This window comes from Pleurodeles waltl, chromosome 7, assembly GCF_031143425.1.
Source record: "Pleurodeles waltl isolate 20211129_DDA chromosome 7, aPleWal1.hap1.20221129, whole genome shotgun sequence".
Lineage (NCBI taxonomy): Eukaryota > Metazoa > Chordata > Amphibia > Caudata > Salamandridae > Pleurodeles > Pleurodeles waltl.
Genome location: NC_090446.1, coordinates 1339224160 through 1339251184, shown reverse-complemented (window position 1 = coordinate 1339251184; position 27025 = coordinate 1339224160). Strand labels below are relative to the sequence as shown.

The 27025-nt window shown below is 42.7% G+C and overlaps 1 protein-coding gene across 2 annotated transcripts in view; it reads right to left on the bottom strand.

Annotated features, from left to right (window-relative positions):
- The window catches only part of LOC138246273 (branched-chain-amino-acid aminotransferase, cytosolic-like), a 247971-nt gene that overhangs the window by 56810 nt on the left and 164136 nt on the right, over window positions 1–27025 (bottom strand). For both annotated transcript variants that reach the window (XM_069200703.1, XM_069200704.1), the window contains exon 9: window positions 3426–3566. In XM_069200703.1, coding sequence (XP_069056804.1) covers window positions 3426–3566 — 141 coding nt within the window. The remainder of the gene's footprint in view (window positions 1–3425; window positions 3567–27025) is intronic.

Below are 27025 nucleotides of genomic sequence, written 5' to 3'. Positions count from 1 at the left end.
AACAAAGCCTGCTCTGACAAGGATCATAATACACCCCTCCGAAAAGAATGACCTGCAAATCTGCATTTAAGTCAGGGGACCTTCAAAGAAGCCCACTGCCTTTGCTATTTAGATCTGCCTTTCCTTAGAAGAGAAATGCTGCCCCCCACCGGCCCAGGACCCATTTGACCCTGGACAGGGGGAAAAAGTAGGAGGCGAATTGCACTTGCAGGCTGGACACACCTCTAGGGTGACCAGCTTGAAGTGAACACAGCCTTAGAAATTCCCACCATCATGTGTGTGGTGGAATTTGGAATTCTGGGACAGGGTGATGCCCACTCCCCAAAGGAAGTGGTTATCCAGGGGGCATAGTGACTCCCGGGGTAAGTAGCCCGTTGGCTAATACTCCAACCTCCCATTAACACCCCTAAATTGAGTATTTAGGGGACCCCCCCCCTTATGGCAGGACCTCACATCTTTATTGGAAACAAGGGAAGGAGTGGACAAAGACGACTGCTGACCTGAGAACCAAGGAGCATGACTGACTTGGCGCCAGCCCTGTCTGCCTGCTGCATTCAACCCTTATGGAGCAAATGACCTGTTCTGCTGGTGTGCAGATTCCAAAAACAAAAAAAAACAGAGAGCTGGCAGTGCTACGCAAATCACCAGAAGAATCTCCCTTAGAGCAGAGAAGCTGCTTATCTTCATTTGCATACAACCAAAAAACAACTGAGAGAACTCAGGACTGGCAAAACCTGGCGCTGGACGGCACCATTGCACTTGTGTCTACTACCTCGAGCTGAAGTGGGCCAACGGTGGAAGCATGGTTCCCAGGCCCTCCAGCGACTAAGCCCACCTTGGGTTCTCCCACTGGGGACTTCCCAACACCGCCTGCAGCCCCCCCAAACCACGAGTATTCCCTGCACTGAAACCTGACACCAAAGGACACCACTGTACCCAAGCCACACAGCCTGAGAAGTGGGCCAAGGGTGTCCCTACATGCCGAAGGATCTCAAGGGTCAAGCCCTGCTGTGGGTTCCCCCGATTGGCATCCCCAGTTCCTGCTTGCAGCCTCTTTCTGGGCGGGCCGATCAATCTCCATTGAAGTGATTGGGACACCCAACGTCCTAACACACATATGCACCTGGGAACCCCAGAGTCCCCCCCCCTGTCCCCCCCCCCCGCCCAAAGTGAACTGCTGGTGTGGCCTTGAACCTTGCCCCATACTCACCTCTAGTTCAGAAGAACAGTCCTTTAAGTTGTTGCTAAGTGCTCGTATGCAGTGTCTGTTTTGTTCCCGTATGATAACATTAGGGCACCCGAGGCCTAAAAGCACCTCTGCCCCAAGATGCCTCAGTGCCTCCCGAAGTGACCTGCTGGTGTGGCCTTGGACCTAGCCCCATACTTACCTTCACTCCAGAAGAACAGTCCTGTAGGTTATTGCTAAGGGCCCAGATGAAGTATATGTTTCTTTACCCATAGGATAACATTAGGGCAACAGACACTTAAAAGCACCTCTGCACCCGGACGCCCCAGTGCCTCTGGAAGTGACCTGTTGGTGCTGCCTTGGACCTTGCCCCATATGTTTTTTAACTCCAGAAGAACAGTTCTTTAGTTTGTTCTAAGTGCACAAAGGCAGTATATGTATCTTTCCCCATAGGACAACATTAGGGCACCAGACACTGAAAAGCACCTCTGCACGCGTACGCCTCAGTGCCTCCCGAAGTGACCTGTGAGTGCTGCCTTGGACCTTGCCCCATACTTACCGTAACTACAGAAAATTGGTCCTGTGAGTCGCTGCTAAGTACCCAAATGCAGTACATGTTTTTCCAAACTAGGATAACATTATAGCACACAAAAATTTCTGTGTCAGCTAATGAAAACTGTAAAAATTCATAACTTGAGAACTACTTGATTCTGATGACCTTCTGATGACCTTCGTATCAACATTTATAAAGAAGTATGTGCTATTTTTATAAATTGCTGTTGGATTTCTTTATTGAGTGTGTCTCACTTACTGCTTATGCGTGTGCATTACATGCTTAGCACTACCTTCTGATATGCCTAACTGCTCACCCACACTACCACAAAAGAGAGCATTTGGGGTATAATTTATGCCTCTAATTCCATTGGGGTGCCTCTTCTTGGTCCACTATATACAGAGCCAGCTTCCTACTATCACCAAGAGTCCTTTTTAAGCAGCGGTTCACTTTTAGGGCAGAGGAGCATCGCCCCTCTGCCTAAAATGCCCCCAGGGATGAAAAATAAAATTGTAATAAAGTTAATTTATTACCATTTTATTTTCCATCCTCCCGTCCGGAACTGAGTTTCAGGACCCCGGCGGGGCCTATGCTGCTGTATGACAGCAGTGAGCTGTGCACAATTTAAAGTGTGCATGTCTTTTGGGCCAGATGTCTTGCAACAGCCAGCCAGACATGCGCACTTTAAACTTCTCTAACCCACCTGTCTAAAGACAGCTGGGTTGGAGAAAGCACAGGCTTCCAGTGCTCTTAAGAGCACTGAGAGAGGCCGATCCCTCCAATACTAACATGCCTTTAATGATGGTTAGCAGCATGAAAGCAGTGCCAGGATTGCTTAAGGGAATTTGCTGGAGCCCGACTAGACAAGAGCGAGGAGGACATCAGATGTAGTTCAGCAAACAAGTGAGTTTTTTATTTTTATTTACACACAGCACTCACCTTGCATTCATGCACACACGCACCAACACCACATTTGCCCACACCCCCACTCTACCTATATGCCAGCCGCTGCTGTCTTTTGGATCCATCAGACTCAACTCTACGAAACAAGCCTCATCAATTGTCTTCACAAGTAGAAAAGTATCATGAAGACCCTTAGAATTTCCACTGAATGCTCTCATCACATTTAAACAGCTGTCACACGGTCTGCAGAGAAGTCAACTATGGCACCTCACTGTAATCAAGATTAAGATCTTAGATTGAACATGCATGACAGACAGCATCATCACTAGACTAAAAGTTACAAAATGCAGAAAATAGAAAAGAGATTCCATGGTTGTGTTCTGCTATAAACTTCGTTCTGGAACAGCATCCCAGAGAAGATCTGCTAAGCTCTATTCAGTCTCCTCAAGCAGGAACTCATCATAAGGGTACTACCAAGATACCTGATCATCTATGAAGCACTTCTCCAAACTCTCTCCAGCAGTTTTGATGCTTCATTGCCTCTCATGACAACTCTTTTAAAACCAGCCCATCACTGTTCCAGTAAAACCGGTAACCTAGGTGCTGTACAACACCCTACACCTTCATTTATCAATAACTTCATTGTACTACCTACTGAAATATCCCCGTTGTGTACAGGGTTTGATTGCCTTGTTTGTAGGTTTTCACAATAGGAGTCACATTCATTCATATATGAACAGAAACATTTGAAGAGACGAGATGAAAATCAATTTATGACCTTACCTTGTCCTTGTAGAGTATCCGGTTCACAGGGCACACAACACAGGCCGTTCCAGACCCAAATACTTCCTTCACCCGGTTTTCCTCCAACCCCTTAATTAGGTCGTTCATGGTGAATGTTTTCTCTGAAACCTTGAACTCACCCTGTGGAACAAAAGGAGAGTTTAGTAATGTCAGCACTGGTTGGAATGATGTAAAATGTTCTATTTTGGTATGTCGTTAGAAATAAGAAATGTTGGTGAGAGTTCCAAGGTACTTGCTTTGTTAGAGTTAGTTCTCCTGCTCCTTTCTATGTTCTGGAATAAATCAAATGATACCACTATTGCCTGAATAGCCTTCTTTGCAGTGGCAAACATCGTTCACTTTAAGATGTGCGCCTGAACGGCAGCACAAGGTCTGATTTTCAACACACTACATGGGGCCCTCGCGATAACAGCAGAAAAGCTCATTAACAACTGTAAATAAACTCAAAGTAGGTATGGAAAGACAACGGAAACCCAGCAGGTACTCCCATCAGTTCAATCCTGGAAAGCAGGATTTTTTTTTATTACACCAATGCCTTCATGCTTTTGATTATAATGTACTTCTCGCTCCTCTACCCTGTTTTTAGCCGCTGCAGGAAAACAAAGTCAGAAGCTGCTACTTCATGTGTAAAGATAGTACATTACGACTTATAGGCTCTACTGAGTGGTTGTTTGCACAATACTATGTTTAACAAGCATTTGCAATGCAATAAGTCTTACATTTGCTTGCGTTATAGCTATTGGCATTGTAAATTCATAACTGGGCTCTTCTTGCCACATAACCTGGTCAACCCTGCCTCATAATTTCTTCTTTTCCTGCCATATTATTCCAGTGGCCCTACGTATAACTAAAACACTTCACTTTAACTTCTTCCTCTATCTGCATCAAAAAATGAAAATGTTGCCATTTAGCATCTTAATTTAAATCTGCCATGTTAATTCCAATAGAATACCACTTTCACTACCCCACCATTAGAGTTCCTGTCTGGCTAACACAATTCCCCAAAAAAAGACAACAGCCAGGCAGACAAACTAGAACGGTCACTTGAACAGTCGTAGTGTAATAAGAATGTTACGTTTGCCTGAATTATGGTCCTAATTGTAATAAGCAGAGATTATTAAAACATATACAATTATTAAAACCTTTATCATAAGAAAACGTTTGGCATTAGTCTGTAATGCTCAAAACAGCTTCTAGAGGGCACCATAAAAAAAATATCATTTGTATAAAACATGGTCATGTAACCATATTATTAGCCCCTAGAGGGCATAACCCCATGAAAAAAACAGGAGAAAATAATGCAATGTCTGTGTCAGCGTCTGTTACAATGATATTACAAACAAGTTCTTTAAAACAAAACTTATAGCTATAAAACACATTTCTAACCATGAGAAATCTTAAAAGATGTTGAATGATGGGTGGGTGTTATTATTTTGTAGTCCCCATTAACAGTGTGGAGACTCAGGATGATGTAGACAGAAAAAGCACATTGTGGTCAATATTTGGGAAGTGGTCCCATTGTCCTAGGGCCACCAGTCTGAGTTACGAGCAAAAATATTTTGTAAAAGTAATACCCTGCAAAGAATTATGGGGCAAGTTTCTGTGCCACGAATATATATGTTAATATGACTGTAATGCTTAGAACAGCCCCTAAAGGACACCATAATGAAAATAGCATTTGTAAGAAACATGCTCATTTAACTATTTATTAGCCCCTAGACGGCATAACCCCACAAAAAAGAAAATGGCAATACATAATACCAGAAATGGCAATAACTAATGCAGAGTAACCATATTTGCAGCCCCTAGAGGGCATAGTGCAGTACATATTTTCTGACTTTAGAGGCCTATAGCAATGATATTACAAACAAGGCTCTTAAAACACAAGCTATTACCAGCTAGAAAACAAAAGTCCCAGCCATGAGAATGCTTAAAAAGAGACTGGGGGAGGGGGCATTCTTTTGAAGTCCCTACAGATTACCTAGACAGAAAGAGTACGTCATGCTGAAAATTGTGGTGGTGGTCCCATTGTCCTAGAACCCCCACAGGCTGAGCTATGGACAGAAATGTGAAAAAGAATGCTTGCAAATCATAATCAGTTGAGTTTTCCCTAGTGCAGTGAATACTGTGGTATTGTATCTCCCGCTGTGCCTGGAGAGCCGGTTTGGCTTCAAAGACTTCTGTTTTATGTAAAGCATTTACCAATTTCAACTGTTCTAGGGGGAGAGCCAAAAGAAATGACTTATTAGGTAATTGTGAACAATATGACCAGCACTTCAATACCGCCAATCGAGTCTGCGCTGTTGTGACTGTTCGTGCTGCGAGCGCAATGGCTGTCATGCAGCACAAAGGGGAGAGACAAAAAAAATTAGTTTGCCCACGCTGTAGTATATCAGAAATCATGCAATAATCCCTATAACAGGGCAGTCTGCAAGGTATGACAAAAACAGCCTCAGTGCGAGACAAACATAAAGCAATAACAAATTACATCAAGTGGTTTTTGAAAGGCAAGCCCAGGAACGAGTAAAAGTGTTAGACATGAGATGGGCTGGGTTAAAAGCCCACAATACTTCTAACAGTTCAGGGTGCTTGCGTGCTCGACCTAAAAAGGTCAGCGGAAAGTAATGCACATACAAGTGGACTGCAAAGCTCCCGCTGCCTTTCAGCAAAAGAAAGATGTGTTGTATATTTAAAATACTGACCTCGTAAAGGCAAGAAGTGACAATTCTTGAATGATGAACAGTCAGGCAGGAGAGCAAATATTATATTTTCGTACCTTTTAGATAAATTAGGAAACAGAATAATTTTTCTAGTGTATCAGCCCCTTACCATTGTATTGGGCTGCATGGGTCAGGCATCAATAGCTCCTTGCATGCTTACGATGAAGGTCTCTGTCAATTTAGATCAAACTGCATTTCATTGAGACTTGTCCTATTGGCAGGTGAATGCAGCCATAGTGTGCCAAGTGAAACATCAGCTAAATTACATGTAGTGTATGTTTTATACTTGGTTATTTAATTCACCAAATGCAGCATGGCCAGCCACAAGGCTAAAACAATGATGCAGTTGGTGAGTAGCTTGGTCTCAACATAAGACACGTTTTTAGCCCTGGGTTTCATTTGGAACACTGTCCAAGTTGTACTCAGAATTTGCTTCAAATGGACCAACATGTCTAAGTTTAGGATTACACAAGTGCCCAGGTAGTGCACGGCCCATCATAGCCCCTCTGTAACATGCACTGAAGGGGTGCAAAATGCATGTGGTGTGTCCTCATATGCCTATTTAATTTTTTTTAAGTTCTATTTCTGGGTTTCAGTTTTACAGATTGTGGGGACCATAGCCCTTTGTGTAAATACGCAATGAATATATTGATTGTTCAATAAGCAAGACCTTCCTGTGCCTCCACTCCAACCTTTGCACTTCATTGGAGCTGAACCTTAATTGAGCAATTTCAGCCCTCACTCCTTCCTCATTGCTTGTGACACCCACTGCAGTCTTAGTATCACTGCCTTAGGCTATGAGCAGCGGTCACATGAGGTGCTCAGAACTTCCAGCTGGTCGAGTCCAGTACTCTACTTAATCTCACTTCCATTTACCTGGACACTCTGAGATGAGAGATTAAGGCTGTTCTACTTTGGCATCTTCACTGTTTGATTTGATTAGGACCAGTTAGAGGCTTGGGACAGAACTTCTGCTTTGTGCACTCTTTCCATTCCTTGTATCCCTTTCACCTCTCCTCTCATCTTAAATCCAACTATTTCCATAGAGAGGATTATGTATTTCAAATCTCAACAGCCACATTTACATAATTGTTATCACTTATACAGTGAGTGGATGTCAGTAAATGATGGAGAGCAACTGAGATAGTGACCAAACTTGAGAGAAGGCAAGCCAAAGAGTTAGAGAATTTGAAAGAGTTTGAGCAGAAGCAACTGAATGCTATGGAGATGTTGTCAGATTGGGTAAGACAGAGCAAGAAGTGAGGAAGGAAATGAGAACTACTGACGGGATGCAAGACAGAATGTAAGTGTGAGTGACATTAAGACAGTAAAGCTGAGTGTAACTGTTGGAGCCTCAATAAGGGTGTGTGAGTGAACATGATTAGACAAGTTATGTAGTGAATGAGAGGGTAACCTAAAGAGTGAGAAACTCAGAACGGGGAGGGGAAAATAAATTAAACAGAGCTAAACAGAGGGAAGGCAGATGATGCAAATAGGTGGGAGAGGATAATCTAAGGAGGGAGTGGAATATTGAAATGAAGAAAGGATGCAGAGAACAGTGATCTACAATGAAGGAGACCAAGCACTGGCATCCCTATGGCACAATATATAATGTGTATGCCTCTGTACATGCAGGCCAATTATTCAACAGCAAGGCAAGCATTCAATGGCTCAGCACCTGATATGTATTCTGTGGCAGAGTACATGATAGAAATAAGAATCTGTTGTCAGGGATTCCTTGGTACAGTATGTGACAGGTGAAGTCACTTATAGCCCAGTACAGTGCCTAATACATATCTAGGCACAATAGCTCTGATTGGAATCAGAATTAAATTATTTTATACCTTTCATCAGCAAATGGTTAATTGCACTGTTGTCATAAAACATTAACAAGAACACAAATGCTATTATTCTGTGCCATAGTAGCTGACAGAACAGCAAAGTGCATGATGTGAGATGTTCTCTGAGCAGATTCTCTGAACAACATAGCACAGGATATCCGATTACCAAGTTCCCTGAAAATGCAGAAGTACATGTCCCCCCGCCTCACGCCCTCTGATATATTCCATGATGTGGTAAACTTAATGACTGCAGCATCTCCTCTCAGAGCATGAAACATGGATGCTTTTTCTACTTGCAAAAAGGCACTAATGGTCAATAATAAAACTCACTTTTCAGATAAATGGGACTTCAGTGGTGCCGAAAACCTGTTCTGTTGTGCCTCTGAAGTGTGTGTGGTTGTCGCTCAATGTGTCTGAGACACATCTGCTCTGATGTCCAGCAGGACTTGTGATTTTCAAAATGCATATCATGGGAACATGCATTTATTTTGTGATTCAGAGGATTAATGTTTGAGTACAGGAGCAAAGCATGAATTAGATCACTCCATGGGCTTCATTTAAAATGATTTCTAACAGCTGTGACAGTTTAGCCCAATTAGTAGGGAACAATTGTTTAAATGAATATAGTAAACCATTTTTTCAATGAAGTGTGGAATATTCCCTTCCAAGTCCACCAAATAGTAGCAAAATGCTGGTCCAAACCAATCAGTTGCGCACACAACCAAGAAACATCCACACATTAACAGGTCACTACCACACAGAGAGAACAATATTTAAAAAGAATACTGGTGGCACGCACTTGCCCCTTGGACATACTTCACATTAAACAAATTCTTTAAAGCTGAAAAGTCCCCTTCGGTGTCAGTAAATAAATGAGTGGCTTTTGGTCAATGCTAACCAGAGAGTTTGTGTACCATGTGTCTTGTCAAAATGAGTCCCTTCCTAGCAACAGGATTACATGTTCTTCTCTACCATAGAATATTTGGTATAAGGTGTCAGACGGTTTCAGATAGCAGTTATAGCCTCTCTCATCATTCTATATCACCAAATCTTCACAATCTCAACCACTCATATCTCACATCCGTGTTAGTAACTTACTCATGTTGCCAATATTGTAACAATTTTTTATAAAAACCTTCCATTATACTCTACCAGCCACAGGAATATGTGGGGTTGCTTCTTATTGCTGGAGGCTGGAGCCTCCTTAATGGTTTTAACTAAATGTTATTTTGGTTTAATACCCATTTTGTGAATGGGATGGCACAATTAATCCATCCCACTGATGCCTAATCTACACTTCTCTCCCTTAAAGGAGAAACTGATCACCCTCAAAACATTAACAAACTCTTTTAGTGTCCACTTAAGTTCTTCCCAATGTGCTCTATTGACTAAAATGGCATCTTGAAAGAAGATGACATTTTTGACCCTACCAAACAGCCTGCAGACAACAACCCAAAAGTAAAGAGGCAATACCTACAGACTCGCTCTGGATTGATAAGGATGTCAAGGGCCAAACATGCAATATGTTGGTAGGCTGAGAAGATATTTTGGTTCAGTTCTCTGAAGTCAACGCACACACTCATTTGCCCCCAGTCCTCCATCCTACAACAATTGGGGCCAACCATTCTGAGGCTTCTCTTTCTTCAAATAACCTATGATTATAATAATTTTTCAATTCTTGCTTCAACTCCATGTTCACTTCTAAGTACCAATCTGACCTTGTGTACCCTTGGTACAGTCCCGAAGCATGATTCTGAGTCCCAGCACCCTCAACCACCATAAAGTGTCACTAAATACTTCAGAATATTTTCCCTTTAACATCTTGAACACATACTGCACCTCTACTTCCTCACATGCAATACTTGATCTGGATAATTCAGTCCAGAGTTATAAATAGTTCACCCAGATGTGACCATCTCAAATAACATCCACCATCCTTCTTTACGTATAACAGAATCAATCCTTGAACTTTATGTCTGCCTGAAAGGACCTCAAAACCTATTTTTTTCCTTTCAATAGGGCATCAATTAAATATAAAAAATCCATTGTATTACCTTAATATACAAGCACCATCTCTTCCTCTGTAACATGCTCCTGAATTTGCCAACACTGTCACTACCTTCCTATTTAAGGGGCATGTGAGGGCTCAGAAGTAATATGTTAAACACACTCTTATTTACAATCAGAGACAGGACAAGAAAGGGTGGATTTGCAGATGGTTGGTGCCTTAGAACATGTTTCTCAGCATTCAATTCCTCAAATTACTGATGTACACATTCAGAAAACAAGAAAGGGTTCAGTAGAATCAAACTTCCACACGTGTGACAGACATGTTGTGAGCAGGCTAGTGGATCAGTCTGCAGTCACATATTCCAGTATGCAGTAATCCCTGCTCTTCGTGACATTCTGCTTCAAGGATTCTTGACTATTTGTCTGGAGGAAAACAGGTTTTGTTTTTTCTGCTACTTATGTAAAGGAATGCTTCCGTTTCTAGATGCCAATATTCGTTATGTTTGTCTTGTGAGAGTTAAAGAGACTGGAACTCAGGAAGTGCTGCTATTTACTTAAAAGACTGAGGTAAGCTTCTGAAGATGATAATCTTTATGTTTATTTTTTAGGATTTAAAGAGACTGGAACTCAGAAAATGTTATTGACAGAAGCTGATTATATTTATGTTCAGGAAGTATCAACGTTGCCAATAGTGACTAAAGATAGAACTGTTCTAAGAATGAATTTGATGAACGGAAGATCAATATTTGGTTCTATTTTATTTGGAGGAATAAACCTATAGCAGAGTGTGGAATAACAGTTCTGCAATTATTGTGGACATAAAAGAAATGTCATGAACATAGAACATTATATCCTAATCACCAGGCACACATACACAGGAATTCTTGCACACATGCTTTAGATGGGTATATTAATGTCACTCTCATATTATAAGTTTATGATTCCTAATACATTTGCTTTCTAGATATAAATCTGTATATACACACCCCTACAGAGAGGAAGTCAGAAAAGAAATAGTATGTTAACCAATTGGTGGGTTTCATTATTGGTGTGTATGACCACTAAAGTAATACAGAAGTAGTAATGAGTGTTTATCTTCTTATTTAGGTATTTACTATTGGATCCATTACTGACTACTGTCTTCTCTATCCCTCACCGTTCCCCCTGTGGGTCTCTGCACTCTAACATAGTTATTGGAGGTTGAGATTGAGTGGGGCAATGTATAAATATACTTCGGCAGTCCATGGTATGCCTGAGGTGAAATTCAAGTATGATAGTCTCTATAGGAGTGACAACATCTTGGTCATCTGTTTGTCCAAAAATTAAGATCGTGAGTTAGTTCTCTTTTTTATCCATTTCTTCTTCCTTTATGGGCAAAAATGCCCACATTATTTACATTTCTACACACTTGGTTCAGTGCTGGGCTTGTTTATTCATCACTGTGTGTACTTTAAATCCACACCTGAAACACACACTGTTTCTGACATTCATTTCTCTATCCTTGTCCCAAGAGTTTCTGCACACATTGTCCTTTTGGACACTATATTGTTTTGCTCCTTTAGACTTGACTTCTTTAACAACTGTCAGTTTTCTCCTCTTCACTTCAAGTTGCTTTATTTCTTAGTAAATATATTTTAATTGGTTCCTGCTCCCACTAATTTATCTAATGTTAAGTGTTTCATTAGCAGTATTTGTTTCTCCTTTGTCCTTTAACTAGCAATATTTGATCTCATGACAGCTCACTTTGAAACTATCTGTAGTTGATTCAACCGTTTTTTGTGCTACTGTTTTACCCACTATTTATCAAGTCCTATTATAAGTGAAAGGAGGGGAATGGTTGGCATTTGGTGCCATCCTTTCAAACAAACTTTGACTGACTGGCTGAATTGTTGTGAAATGTTCTATCATAATCTGACATAAGAAATAGAAATAAGGAATGTTGGTGAGAGTTTCAGGGCAGCTACTGTGATAGTCTTTCTGCTAGTGACATCATTTCTACAAACCAAATGCTACCACAATGGTCTAAAGTGCTTTCTTTACATGCTGCTCCACATTACTATAGAAGGGCACACTGGCTACTCGTTGTTTAATGACATGTTTAGGAACATTTTTGCTTCACATTGTCCTCTTCGAGTTTATTATAACAACTTGAATTTATAAAGTACACTCAGATACCTTGGCAATGAAAATAAATGTTGATTATTAACCATGTGTACTAATTTTTTATTGATCTTGGAAGCACCGTAACCATTTTAATCCAGGTTGTTAAACCTGTACTTAAGTGATCGCCTAATGCATACAGAGAGCTGGTTTGTTTTGCACTAATTAGACTTACACAACAGAAATCAATGACTTTTAGGTGAACAATTCAGGACCGGGAGGCAGTGTCTGTAATGACTTGGTTTGAGATGGCCACTCAACTCAGAAGAATGAAAGGCTGAGGGAACTCCACTTGGAACTGAACGACATACGCCTGGAGTGGATGCATTAACCATCTGAGCCAGCAGAGACAGACAGGTGGGTTCCTTTAACACAGTGCTAGGAGGCCTCACTAATAGCTGATTGTACACAAGACAAATGTCAATAGCATAACAATAACTTCTTTCTCTGTACAAAAAAAGCTAGAATGCCACCATTTTAAGAATATACATGATTTAGCACACCTGATGCCACAGTGGCAATAGCAAGATTTGAACTAGGAGTGGTGAAATATTATGCTATTATAAGTACATTATCAATGTGAAATGGGGTAGTTCCAGAACTGTACTTTAGGACCTATGGGTTAGATATGATTGTAATGCTCTCTGTGCTATAGAGTCAAAGTAACCTCAGCTTGCTTATGGTAATAAGTGAGCTTCTTTGCACATAAAAGATCCACCATCTGTGCATCATTTCAAGGTCAGGGACCTGGATCTCCATGGAAGGATCCTGATACACATGACAACCTCTAAACCAATGTTTGCTGCCTTTCCAGGCTAACAGAATCGGGAACTGCTTGCTTTATTGACTAGGGTAAAGTCAGGATCCCCTTTGGACCCTACCCTTCCTTTCCTTTCCTTCTTCAAGAGGTAGCAGGTACTGTTCTTCTAGTGATGAAGGCAAACCTGAACCACTCTCTGACTAGTGGTACATCTGTAAAACCTGGAAACGTGGTAGAGACATTATTATATATATATATATATATATATATATATATATATATATATATATATATATATATATATGGAAAATGTCACTTACCCAGTGTACATCTGTTCGTGGCATGTTGTGCTGCAGATTCACATGCTATGCATATCGATTCCGACATCTAGTGTTGGGCTCGGAGTGTTACAAGTCGTTTTTCTTCGAAGAAGTCTTTTAGAGTCACAGGATTTAGTGACTCCTCTCTGTTCCATTGTACATGGTCATCAACTCCATTGTTAGATTTTTTCCCGCAGAGGGTAAAGGAAGGAGTGGTAAAGTATATAAGTGAAAAAAGATGTCCATGCAAATGAAAATGTATATACATATGTACAAATGTGTTAACTTAAATGACTACAGGCTTCCGGGGAGGAGGGAGGGTGCATGTGAATCTGCAGAACAACATGCCACGAACAGATGTACACTGAGTAAGTGACATTTTCCGTTCGATGGCATGTGTAGCTGCAGATACACATGCTATGCATAGACTACAAAGCAGTTTTCCCTCCCATAAAAGCAGTGGTTAGCCTGTAGGAGTTGAAGTTGTTTAAAATAATGTTCTTAGTACAGCTTGACCTACTGTGGCTTGCTGTGTTGATAACACATCTACATAGTAATGCTTGGGAAATGTATGTGGTGTTGACCAAGTAGCTGCTTTACAAATTTCGGCCATTAGTATATTTCCTAAGAAAGCCATAGTAGCCCCTTTTTTCCGTGTGGAATGTGCTTTAGGTGTAACTAAGAGCTGCCTTTTAGCTTTAAGGGAACATTTTTGGATGCATTTTACTATCCATCTCGCCAAACCTTGTTTTGAAATAGGTTACTAGTATGTGATTTTTGGAACGCCACAAATAACTGTTTTGTTTTTCTAAATGATTTTGTTCTATCTATATAATACATTAAGGCTCTTTTAATATCTAATGTATGCAGGGCTCTTTCTGCTACAGAGTCTGGCTGTGGGAAGAAGACTGGTAGTTCCACTGTTTGATTGATATGAAACGGTGATATAACTTTTGGGAGAAATGTAGGGTTAGTTCAAAGTACAACTTTATGTTTGCGTACTTGTATGAACGGTTTTTGAATTGTGAAAGCTTGGATTTCACTAACTCTTCTTAATGAAGTAATTGCGACTAGGAAGGCAACTTTCCACGTTAGGTATTGAATCTGACATGAGTGCATAGGTTAAAATGGTGGACCCATAAGTCGTGTGAGCACTATGTTTAGATTCCACGAAGGCACTGGAGGCGTTCTAGGTGGAATGATGCGTTTTAATCCTTCCATGAGGGCTTTGATGACAGGAACTCTAAATAAAGAGCTGTGTTGTATATTTTGCAAGTACGCAGAGACTTCAGTGAGATGTATTTTTATGGATGAAAAAGCTAAGTTTGCTTTTTGCAAATGAAGCAAATAACATACAATGTCTTGAATTGATGCCAAAAGAGGGGTCATTTGTTTAGACTGACAGTAATACAGAAATCCTTTCCATTTGTTGGCATAGCACTGCCTGGTAGTGGGTTTTCTTGCTTATTTAGTTATTTCCATACATTCAGGTGGTAGTTGTAGATACTCAAATTCTATGACTTCAGGAGCCAAATCGCTAGATTGAGTATGTTGGGATCTGGATATCTGATCTGTTGTTTGTTTCGTGTTAACAGATCTGGTCTGTTTGGGAGTTTGATATGTGACAGGTCTAATAGTGTTTTGTACCAGGGTTGATGTGCCCACATTGGCACTATGAGTGTGAGTTTGAGCTAGTTTTGATGCAGTTTGTTGACTAGAAATGGAATGAGCGGGAGAGGGGGGAAAGCGTAAGCAAATATCCCTGACCAATTCATCCATAGAGTATTGCCCTTGGATAGGGGATGTGGGTACCTGGATGCAAAGTTTTGGCATTTTGTGTTTTCGCTGGGGGCGAATAGATCTGTGTCTGGTGTTCCCCAATGGTGAAAGTATAGTTGAAGCACTTGAGGTTGAATCTCCCACTCGTGTGTTTGTTGATGATCTCGGCTGAGAACATCTGCCAATTGGTTGTGTATCCCTGGAATGTATTGTGCTACCAGGTGAATCTTGTTGTGGATTGCCCATTGCCAAATTATTTGAGCTAGGAGAGAGAGATGGGATGAATGGGTCCCTCCTTGTTTGTTTAGGTAATACATTGTCATGTTGTCTATTTTGATAAGGATGTTCTTGTGATTGAGAAGAGGCTGAAAAGCTTTGAGTGCTAGGAATACAGCTAGCAATTCTAAGTGATTTATGTGTAACTGTTTGTGTTTGGCGTCCTATTGTCCTTGAATGTTGTAATTGTTGAGGTGCGTCCCCTAGCCAATCATTGATACATCTGTTGTAAGTATGGTCTGAGGCATGGGGTCTTGAAATGGCTGCCCTTTTTTTGGTTTGTGGAATTCCACCACTGAAGTGATATGCATGTTTTGCGGTCTATCAAACACTAGATCGTGAAGTTGACCCCGTGCCTGTGACCATTGCTGTACAAGGCACTGTTGTAAAGGCCGCATGTTTAGTCTTGCATGTGGGACAATGGCGATACAGGCTGCCATCATGCCCAACAGTTTCATGACAAATTTGACAGTGTGCTGTTGGGCTGGCTGTATTTGTTGCAATATATTGTGAAATGCTTGTATTCTTTGTGGACTTGGGCTTGCAAGCGCTGTTTGCGTATTTAGTGAGCTCCTAAATACTGCTGAATTTGCGCAGGTTGTAGGTAGTTTATGGAGAGCCCTAGGTTGTGTAGAGTTTGTATTACATAATGCGTATGGTTTTGACACTGTGTATGACTGTTGGATTTTATTAGCCAATCGTCGAAATATGGGAAGACATGAATGTGTTGCCTTCTTAGGTAGGCTGCAGGCATTTTGTGAATACTCTGGGAGCTGTTGTTATTCCGAAGGGTGACACTTTGAAATGATAACGCTTTCCTTGAATCACAATCCTGAGATATTTTCTGTGAGCTGGATGGATGGGTATGTGAAAATACGCATCTTTGAGGTCTAATGTTACCATGAAATCGTACTGTTGAAGTAGTGGGACAACATCCTGTAGTGTTACCATGTGAAAGTGTTCTGACAGGATGTAAAGATTGAGGGTTCTGAGATCTAATATTGGCCTTAAGGTCCCGTCCTTTTTGGGAATGAGGAAATGCAGTGAGTAAACTCCTGTTCCTAGTTGATTTTGTGGCACTGGCTCTATTGCTTGTTTGAGTAATAGAGATTTTACTTCCTGTTGCAACAGGGCGATATGTTTTGAGGAGCGGTTGTGTGGTTTTGGTGGAATATTTGGTGGAGTTGGCGCCAATTCTATGCAGTAGTCATTGCGGATAATTGATTACACCCAGTTGTCTGTGATGATGGGTAGCCAACTGTTGTGGAACCTTTGCAGTCTTCCCCCCACAGATGAGGTGTGAATTGGGAAGGGATAGATTAAGTCACTGCTTTGGCTGTTGTGAGGCTTGTTTTGTTGATGGATATTTTCCCCTGCCTATGGGGTACTGGCCTCTCTAAGTGCCTTTGAAACCACCTCTTTGATATGGAGGTTGGTAGGTCGACTGTTTGTGAGGTGGATGCCTCAGGTGTTTGGGTTCTAAATCCAACTCTGTAGTGGAAAGGATCCCCTGTATTGTGTTGTATACAAAGCACCCATGTCTTTAGCTGTGTTCGAAAAAAAAATCATTTTTTCAATAGCCATGTCTACCTCCGGGCCAAAAAGCTGTTTTTGGTTAAACTACATATTGAGGACATCCTGTTGTATTTCAGGCATAAATCCTGAAGACCTAAGTCATGCGTGTCTTCTTAATGTGACAGCAGTGTTGATTGTTCTAGCTGCTGTGTCTGCAGAGTCTAGGGCTGACCTGATCTGATTGTTTGTGATAGCTTGCCCTTCTTCAACTATTTGCTGCGCTCTTTTATGTTGTTCTTTGGGGAGATGTTGTATTATGTCTTTTATCTCATCCCAATGCCTGGGAGTTGGCTATCCTCCACTGGTTGGCTGTCTGAGATGCCACCCTTTTGCCCACAGCATCAAACTTTCTGCTCTCATTGTCTTGTGGGGGTGCATCCCCTGATGACTGCGAGTTCGCTCTTTTTCTGGCTGCGCTTACCAGTACAGAGTCCGGAGGCAATTGTTGTGTGATAAAGGCAGGATCAGAGGGAGGTGGCTTATATTTTTTCTCCACCCTAGGAGTAATTATTCTAGTCTTTACTGGCTCCTTGAATATTTGGTCTGCAAGGTTTAACATGTCTGGGAGCATGGGAAGCGAATGATAGGTGGTATGTGTAGAGGAGAGTGTATTAAAAAGGAAGTCATCCTTTAACGGCTCAGTGTGCATGGCAACATTGTGATAGGATGCCCCCTAGCTATGACCTGAGTGTAGCCTGTACTATCCTCTGGTTGTGATGGCTTAGAGGGATAGCAGTCTGGGTTGTTATCTGGAATGGGATCTGGATCATAAAGATCCCACGGATCCACATTGTTGTGCTGTGAATCAAATGAATGTACAGGAGATTGCACAGGTGTGGGACTAGTAGGAGGAGCGATAAGCAAATGAGAGTGAGGAGGAGACTGAGGAGGAGAAAACTGAGGAGGTGGAGGTTTCTCTTTGGTTTTTGGCACTTTAGCTGTTGGCTGAGCAGTGTCCAATTCTTCTTGAAAGGCTAATTTCCTCTTCGGCTTTAGAGGACTTGCTGTTATAATTCTGCCAGTGTCTTTGTGGATGTGAATCCTGGCTTGCCTTTCATCTATTGCCTCCATTTGTGAGTGTTCCTCAGTCATTTTATGGCTTTCTTTGAGTGCTTGTGAATGTGCATGTTCCTCCATATAAATTGGCCTTTTCCGCTCCGAAGCTGGTTTTTTCGGTATCGAAAGGCTCGGGTGGATGATGGCCTCGGCTCCGAAAATGATTTTCGAGGTTTCGACTCGAAGGATCGATGCTTGGTGGACCGGAGACTGAGCCTCAGCTCGAGTCTGAAGGCTTGGGTGGCGTAGCCTTTTTTGGTGCCGAAGTTGTGGGTTGGTCACCGAAGGTCTTTTTACGGGTCAAGCCATGGCCTTCCGGCAGGGGCGTTCCCAAACCCTTATGTTTGGGCTTGGCTGGAACAGGGGCAGGCATACTCACGCGCTGTTCTGCCGTGACCGGTCTGTTCTCCTCAGACTCCTGCTCGGAGTCGGATCCTCGAACGGAGACAGTGGTGTGCATGATCTCCTCCTCTTCGACGTCGAGACGTTCTGTGCTTTTGGATGCCATCTCAAGTCTCCGTGCTCTTCTGTCTCGGAGCGTTTTCTTGGAACAGAAGGATCTGCAGGCCTCGCAATTTTCTTCCTGATGGTCTGGGGAAAGGCAGAGATTACAGACAAGATGTTGGTCTGTGAAGGGAAATTTTGCGTGGCACCGAAGACAAAAGCGGAATGGGGTCTGGTCCATGAGGCTTTCACGCGGTCGGCCCGACCAGGTCCGAGTTGGGCGCGGGCGCCCCAAAGGGCGAGTAAAGATGTTTGACCCAACGGTACCGAAGTGTCAATAGAAGAATGTATGCGCTCGAAACAATACCAATGAGAATTAGAGAGTTTTAAAACTTTTCCGAAACACGTCCGAACCTGATGGTGGAAAGAAAACAATCTAACATGGAGTCGATGCCCATGCGCAATGGAGCCGAAGAGGAGGAGTCACTCGATCCCGTGACTTGAAAACACTTCTTCGAAGAAAAAATAACTTGTAACACTCCGAGCCCAACACTAGATGGCAGAATATGCATAGCATGTGTATCTAGAGTGTCATGTAAACAAACAACTTTCTATTTTTGGGGGAAAAAGTGATTTTCTTCCATGCCTCCCAGACCAGTTTTAGGCACAGACATGGCACTAACACAGTGCTTCTTGTGGTTGTAGAGGACATCTCTAACACCACTCAGGAGGATTAGAAACCTTCCGGAACTGAAACGTGGGGAGACCTCCTAGGACAAGGGAAAAGGGATACATCCTCCCTACCCTGAACTCTTACTGACACTAGAGTATCCCTTAAATACGAGGCACTCAAAATAAAAGAGAAGTTTGCTTGCTACAGCTGTACACCACACCTACAGATGTGGGAAAGGAAAACATATTTTTTCTTACATGTAACATATAAGAAAAATTATTTTTTTTCTTTCCCACATCTATAGGTGTGTTGTATGGTTGTAGAGGACCGTCAAATGATATTTGATCAAGGTTGCTCCACCGCCTTGATTGTGCTCAACCTTAGTGCAGCATTCAAGACAGTCTCTCAAGCAACCCTCTTAGAAAGAGTGGCTTAATCAGGAGTGACATATCTGGCATGAATATGGTTGGCTTTCTTCTTGGAAGATCATAGCTTCCAGGTTTGGGACAAACCTTTCTATTCACAATCCTTACCTTTGTTTTGCAGAGTTCCTCAGGGCTCTTCTCAAAGTCTTTTTTTTTTTTTATGAGTATGTTCAATGGCTTGCTGTCACTGTCGAGTTTGACTTTTCTTTAGTCTCATATGCAGACCCCATACAGATTGTCATTGCTGTGGCTCCAGAAGTACCTTCTAAGGGTGGCCTAATAAAATCCTGCCTCACCACTGTAGCCAAACAGTTGTCTTCATATTGTTTAAAGCTAAGCAGAGGTGAGACTGAATTGAAGATAATTGGGAGCAACTCTACATTTTGCTATTCTTTTTGCTGGTCTGGAACATAGGTCCTCAATACCAGCCTATGCCTGTGGTAAAAATGTTTGGATTCTAGCTTGATGGCATACTCTTTTTGACAGTTTTGACATCCAAGTGAAGAAATTGGCCGCTGTCTGTTTTGGAACGCTAACAGACTAAAGGTGGTGCAAAATGCCAGAGCTCATCATCTGATAAGGATACCAAAACATCAGTCAGTATCAGCATAGTTGACCTAACTGCACTGACTACCTATAAATAACTGCATCCACATTAATGCCTCATGTATTGCACATAGAATCTACAACAATACAGGCCCAAGATTGCTAGGTCAATTGCTGCAACATTATAGACTATATTTATCGACATTATGACTGCCTTGTTCTACTAAACCATATCTGGTAATCAACCCAACAATATATAAAAGCAGGACTAATGGTAGCTCCTTCTTATTCCTGGTTTAGAAACTATGGAATGAGATTCCTCTTTTCTTGAGGATGACTTCGGAATTATCATTCAGATAAGAATTGAAGATATGGTTTTTCAATTTCCTGCCCCTCCTAAATGAGCCTTTTCATTCCAGAAGTGGTGGGACCAAAAATGCTTCAATTTTCCTTCTCCTCCTTAATGCATCACACTGCATTGATGGCTGAGAGGGTCAGACTCTGGGTTGGAAACCTTGCCCCCTGCTGGTCCTGCACCAAAACTGCACTCTGCACATTCTGGGGTCGTCCTCAGCCATGAAGCAGACGTCTGCCATAGCACATCCCATCAGTCCCACATTTCTGTTTCTATGTAACAGATGTATATTGTGCATGGCTACCCACAAAGGGTTTCCCAGGGCTAAATATTTTTGAACAAAAGAAACCCTGGAATGCTGACAGCTAATTTACCTGTTTGGGCCCACAAGACGGGGTTTGGTACAATGTGCCCAGTCCTGAGAATGGCAGTGGACCTGGCCAAATGGAGGCTGGAAGGGTTTAGTGCAGCCCCTTGAGGGTACCACAGAAAGGACATTTCTATTCAATCATTTTGTTATTGCAGTGTTGGTGTCTGGGACAGTGAGATCCCTGGTACACGTAGTCCCGTGGAGCGAGAGAGAGGTGCACAAGACAAGGATTTGTTTTATGATGAAGGAAAGGTTGATTTAGAAGAAGGTAAGTGTTGTGTGCCCACGTGAGTCTGGTGCCTGTGCAACACAGGAGGAGTGGCACTGGAGGAGAAAAGGTTTACAGGGCTGGCATAGGCCCAAGGTACTTAACAAGATGGTAGAAGTTGGTGTATTACAGGATCAGACAGGTGTAAGGGTCTCAAAGTGGAAGCCGAAGGAGGTTTGCAAAATGGTGACAGAATGCCAGGCTTCAGTGAGGGCTCCTGTTTTGAAACCAAGCATTTCAATATGAATATGAAAACATAACATAACATTAGGCACCAGCAGAAAGCTCTACACAGCTGTACATAGTGAAAGAACACTGTATGCCCAAATCTAATACTGACTGGAAAAAGGTGAAGATTTCACTTGAGGACATAATGGAATAAGTAACTTGAAAGGGTTGCAGTTAAAGGCAAACTCATGTTTGGTCAGAATGAAGGGATTTATGAACACACAGGCTCACTGGTGCATACCTTGCATTTTCAAATAGATTGCAACATGATTAACAAATGGGTGCAGGGAATCTAATCATTTCAGAGGTCTTAGGTTCACAATGATAAAGCACACATTATTAAAACTCTGTTTACAGCAAATATGCATGCAAGAACAAAGAATTGTTAGTTTGCCAAGCATTGTTAAAGCTACAATGAAGAATGTGTAGGGGACTAGGTAAGAGTTTGGGAATTATCGGGTCACAGGTGTTCTAGTGTTTTTCTGTTTTAAACAAGACAATTATTATTTGCTGTTCTGCAATAAAGGATGTGCAGTAATTTAGGTTAAACATCTGGGTCATATGCGGGATGATGTTCTTCCACAACTAATGTATAACTATGTAGTAATTAATTGTATGACATTCTGTAATAAGGTATTGCTTGGCTCTGTATAAAAGAAGCTGCCTGTGAAGCAGCAAATTGAGACCGGTTGCCTGCCTGTATAAGGAAAGAACTGTCTTCACATTGCCATAAAGGAGTCTGTCTTTTTTCCATTTGCTAAGTTTTTGAATTTCCCTGCAACACAGGTATGTTAAGAGATAACCGGTAGGATGTACATGTACGCTCCATGGTGTGTTTAAAAGGTGTGTACTGAGGTGCTGGGGAAAGCAAGCTGCGGAAGGGTAAATATATTTTTGGAAAATACATGAGCACTGATAATATTGCTGCACAGAGTACAGAAAATGGTAAGATGTGTGAGTTGAGTGTAGAACTGGTTTCTGATATGATGTAGGATAGCACAAAAGAGGAAGGAGGTAAAATACAGAAAGATGCTTTAGATGGAATTGTCAAAGCTACTGGGGGCATTTTTACTGCCTACCACAGAGAATGATTTTTAGGATGTTACACAGGAAGAGAAGGGTTCAATGGCGTAGCGGGTGACAATGAGACCCCCTCCCAGAAGCTCCAGTTACAATTGAGAATTTGTCATTGCCGGTTAACAATCTGCCCCACTCCAATCTGCCCCACTAGAATCCAAAACAATCTGCTCCATTCTGCCCTAAAGTGTGATCGAAAGTTCTGCTATTCAGCTGCTGAGAGGTAGGAGTTGTTAGGCATCAGTTTTCAATACAACTTTTATGTTGACAAAGGGCTGCCAATGGGTTTCTCTATTTCACGTGTCCTTATTTCTAGAATGGAGTTTCACTGAATTATCAGGTTGTGTTAAGGTTACATTTTACCTTTATGGTTTTTTCATCGTCTGTTGACAAAGGGTTGATTTCTGACAGGCGGGGAATTTAGTGTGCCTTTGGCACTAGAAAAGACAATGGGTCCAGTGACCATCTTGACTTTCTTGCAAACAGAAATGGCTCTGTGGCAATGGAGATCAGACTGCCAATGCAGAAGAATAGTGTGCCGACTTGATGAAAAACATGCTAGAAAAGTAGAAGGTGCAGGTGCTGCTGGATTACTTTAACTTTGTGTGTTGTGCAGTCAGGCCCTTTTGAGGGCATTTGGGACTAGCTTTATTGCCACATCAGAGTTAAATTGTGAGCAGGAGTGAAGGAAAATGTGTTTATGTGGTTGACATTTTTGAGGTGTTTCAATGGCGTTCGTCTGGACAATTTGGGGAATGAAATGGAGTAGAGTAAACAATATTCTTCTACAACAGCCGGAGGGATAGGTTTTGACTTGTGCTGGCAAGGGAGATGGTGTGCAGAACAGTGGCCATCTGAGTGGAAAGCTGATAGATGCAGTATCACATTTGTTCATTTTTTTCTCCTTATTTGTGGCATTGGGTTTGTGGGGAAGGCCCTTCTGGGACAATAAAGTGTTGATCGATGTTGACAACATGGTGGTTCACACTGCGAACAGGCCATCCACTAAGGATTTGAGGGTCTTACATTTGCTATGAGTCTTTGTTCTAGGATGCCTATGATTAAATAATGTGTTTAGAGTTCGGCATTTGTTGGGAGTAAAACACAGAAGTGCAGATGTATCTCATAGATAGTGGCAGACGTCCCATGCACTGGCAGCTGAGGCAAATTTACAGAAGATAGAAATGCCTAAAAATGTGTGGCACACCGACTGGTGAGGCTAGTACAGGTAATTGAACAGTCTTTGGTTTCCCCCCACATTAATAGCATATTGTCAAGCTTGTTGGGGCCTGTGGTGTAAGGTGCACTGTTGCATGGAAGATGTTTGGTGTGCAGTACAGCGATGTAAGGATGTTGTGGATTTCATTATGAATTTAAATGATAAAGGTTTGCCAGCTGTTACAATATCAGGTAAGCTGGCAGGGGTTGCACTTGATGGAAAACCTTTTTGAGGATATGAAGTCAATGGGCGAGATGGGGGTGGCGTATCACAGAGGGTTGGGCAAGAGAGGTTCTGGGAACTAGAAATGTACCAAAAACAGTACAGTTGTTGGGACGCTTAGTTGGAGTTTTACCAGACGTCTGTGTTGATGGTAAGGAAGTGATTTTGTTCTCTTTGTTAATGTTGTTGCTTGGAGCATTTCGAGTTTCATAATTTTTAGGTTTGAGAGGAAGTGTGGGGCTTTGGGAAACAGAGGGGTGGGTGACACCTCGAGGGGGTGGAAATTTGGTTACAGCAGAGGTAGGGCTGATCAGAGAGCTGGGGGTATGTTGACTGGGTTGCGCAGGCATCCAAAGGTGCAGATTTGTAGAGTGGCAAGGTGGCAGGCCTACATACAACAGGGCTCACATAATTCAGAGGGGGTATTTGTACATAAGAGCGGAAATAATTTTCCCGGTTTCCAGCTGCTGCAAGTGTGTCAGACAGCTTTAGCACCCAAGCAGTGCATATGGCACACATTCTTTCTTCTGCAGGCAGCAACACAAGCAGATAGCAGAGGATGTTCAATGTGGGTTATAAAAGGACTGGGAAGGTGGAAATCTAGTTGCTATAACTGGTGCCTGGTGAGCTATTTTGTAAAATTTTTGTACAATTTTCTAATGCAACTTTTTGTTTTCTAATGGTTGTGTTGCTCAGGGCTGGCTTTAGCGCTGGTGGCACCCTGTGCGACAGTCATTTTTGGCACCACCCCCGACCACCTACTCGGATTCCCTAACTACCACCGGAAAACGTGCCCCTCATCTTTCCATAGCCCGTCTTTCACATACATTTGTTTTAAAGCCCTTGTAAAGGCTGGCTTTACTAATCCACTTAGCTATCCCCATAAAATCTAGTTCTGTTCTTTGCAGCAGGCATATTAACCCTCTACGCTACTTTATAACGAGTCATAGCCGCTGCTAGACAAAACTCCCATCTCTCTCTCTCCCTAGCAGGAACATTAATCACAAGAGGTAGCTTGACATTTTAACTGCTTTTTGAAGGCTGAACTCACGAGGAACTTTTCAGCAGGTGCTTTTCAAATTGCATGTTTCTAAGTTATTGCTAAACACAGCGTCCCCCTCAGGTCAGCACCAGGTGTGGCCGCACCACCCTTTAAGCCGGCCCTGGTGGTTTTGGCCTCTCTTCGTCAATAATGTCGGTTTGGATATGTGGATATTCTTTCATGAAATCAATGGCAAGACAAGAGGAGAACAGGAGCGTAAGACCTGCTGCGTGTAGGCAGTGGTTCCCCCAAATTATTTTGCTTCTTTCAAGTAGGTTTAGTAGGTTTTCCTCTTCCAGAGCCTAGAAGCTCAAAGCACTTTCCAAATGCAGTGTGAAAGTGCCCACGCTATCCATACAACTTAGAAACTGGCACTGTGAGGGTTTGAGTGTTGAGGCCGGGCCAAGTATGGATGGGCTTTGTCCTCTCCAACTCAGGTGTCCAGGTCTATGACAGGGTGGGGTGGTTCCTATGTGAATGCACACGTGGCCGAAGTGACCATGGCGCACATATTTAAGCACAAGTATTCATGATAGGAATGGAGCCACAGGGCTCCGGCTGACTGAAGCACACAGCAATGTGGTGGTGGCTGTAGCCGATGTGTCACCTGCCTCAGCAGGTTTGTGTGTGTGCTATGGCATAAGCGCCAGGGAAGTGCTGAACAACCATGCATATTTGCACTGCCCATGAGACCTCAAGATGGCAAACCTGAGCCGTTGGTAATGGTAGCTTTATCATCCCTGGCCAGAAAGTGTCACTTCAAGGAACTGGGCATTTCTAGGTGTTGGGACTGGTTCTGCCCCCCCCCCTTAATTAGGCTTCATTCCATAGGTCCCAAGGGAAGAGCATATCTGCACATTCCCCAGATGACCACTATAAAACCCAGGCATCCAGAACGATCCCTGCCATTTGGGACCTGGTGAGATAGATGGGGGGAGAGGTTGTGACACTTGGCCTCCTGAAGCCAGAGCCTAGCACCCATAAAGATAAAGATCTGCATTCCAGGACACCAGGACAGACACTGAGGAAATTTAGGGGAAACATCTGTGGTTCAAAGGAATACCTTTCGAACCACCCCTACTTCAAAGGTTTTACTTCGTATAAGTAGGGATACTCAAAGTCTGCAACTTAGAGTACCACCGAAGGATACATGGGACCACTGCGGCTGGACCACGTCAGTGTACTGTCAGAGGAATCTGGCTGCCAGAAGCATAACTGTTGGCATCCTGAAGTGGCTCGCCAAGGGAAGGCTGACTGCCCCTTGTTCTCTGCAGAGGTCTCAGGGACATCAAAAACCTCCTGAGAAGGACCTACATCATAATATCTGGAGAGTGGTTCCCTCTGTTTGTGAGTACATTGTGGCAGACTCCATCTGGCAGGAGCGGAGTGCATGTGGACCAATAAAAGTCCAGCGATTGGACGCAGCACATGCAGAGTAGCATCTTACTGCTCACGCTACTGGGGTGTGGCACTTCATCAGGGAACCACTGCACCCAGAGTTGGCTTGTGAAGTGAATCTATTGTGGGACCCTGCTGGGGTTGAGGTCGAGTGGGAAGCATTTCTCTTGTGTGACCCTCGGCTGCATGCTCATTGTGTGCTGTGCCCATTTATAGGTTGGAACCAGCAGAGGTACAGGTACAACCAGGGGAGTTCTTTACGTGGCCTACCATTGCACAACAGATATTGTGACTAGTGTGTTCGTCCAGAGAGTCCAGTACTGCTAAGGTCATTGCATACTGGGCAGAGTACCTCAACCCAGAGGGATACGGAAACCAAGATTAGACTGGTACCCAAAGGTCTGGTGTGGTTCAAGTCATCATGCACCAGTCTAGTGCCTTCTGTTGAGGGGGTACAACACTAGGAATTGGTTGAAGAAACCTTGTGCCGTTCGAGAACCCTCCTATTCATCAAGGGTATGGCACGGAGCAATTTCTACATGGGATCGAAGCTGGCACCAGAAATAATGTCTCCAATCTGGAGACAAGGATCTGGTAACTTGTTGTGTGCACCCTGAAGTGTCGAGTGTGGGTCGAGTCAACATGCCCTGATGGCATTCTGGAGGTGCTAAATTTGGTTACTATTTGTTAACACTGGATTGTCTGTCAGGGCTGAGGACCTCAGAGGCTAACAGTTGGGCCTGGTGACCCTCCCCCTGTGTTTTGCAGACCTCTGAGTGAATGTCCTATTGGAAGCCTGAACATCTCCTCCTTAA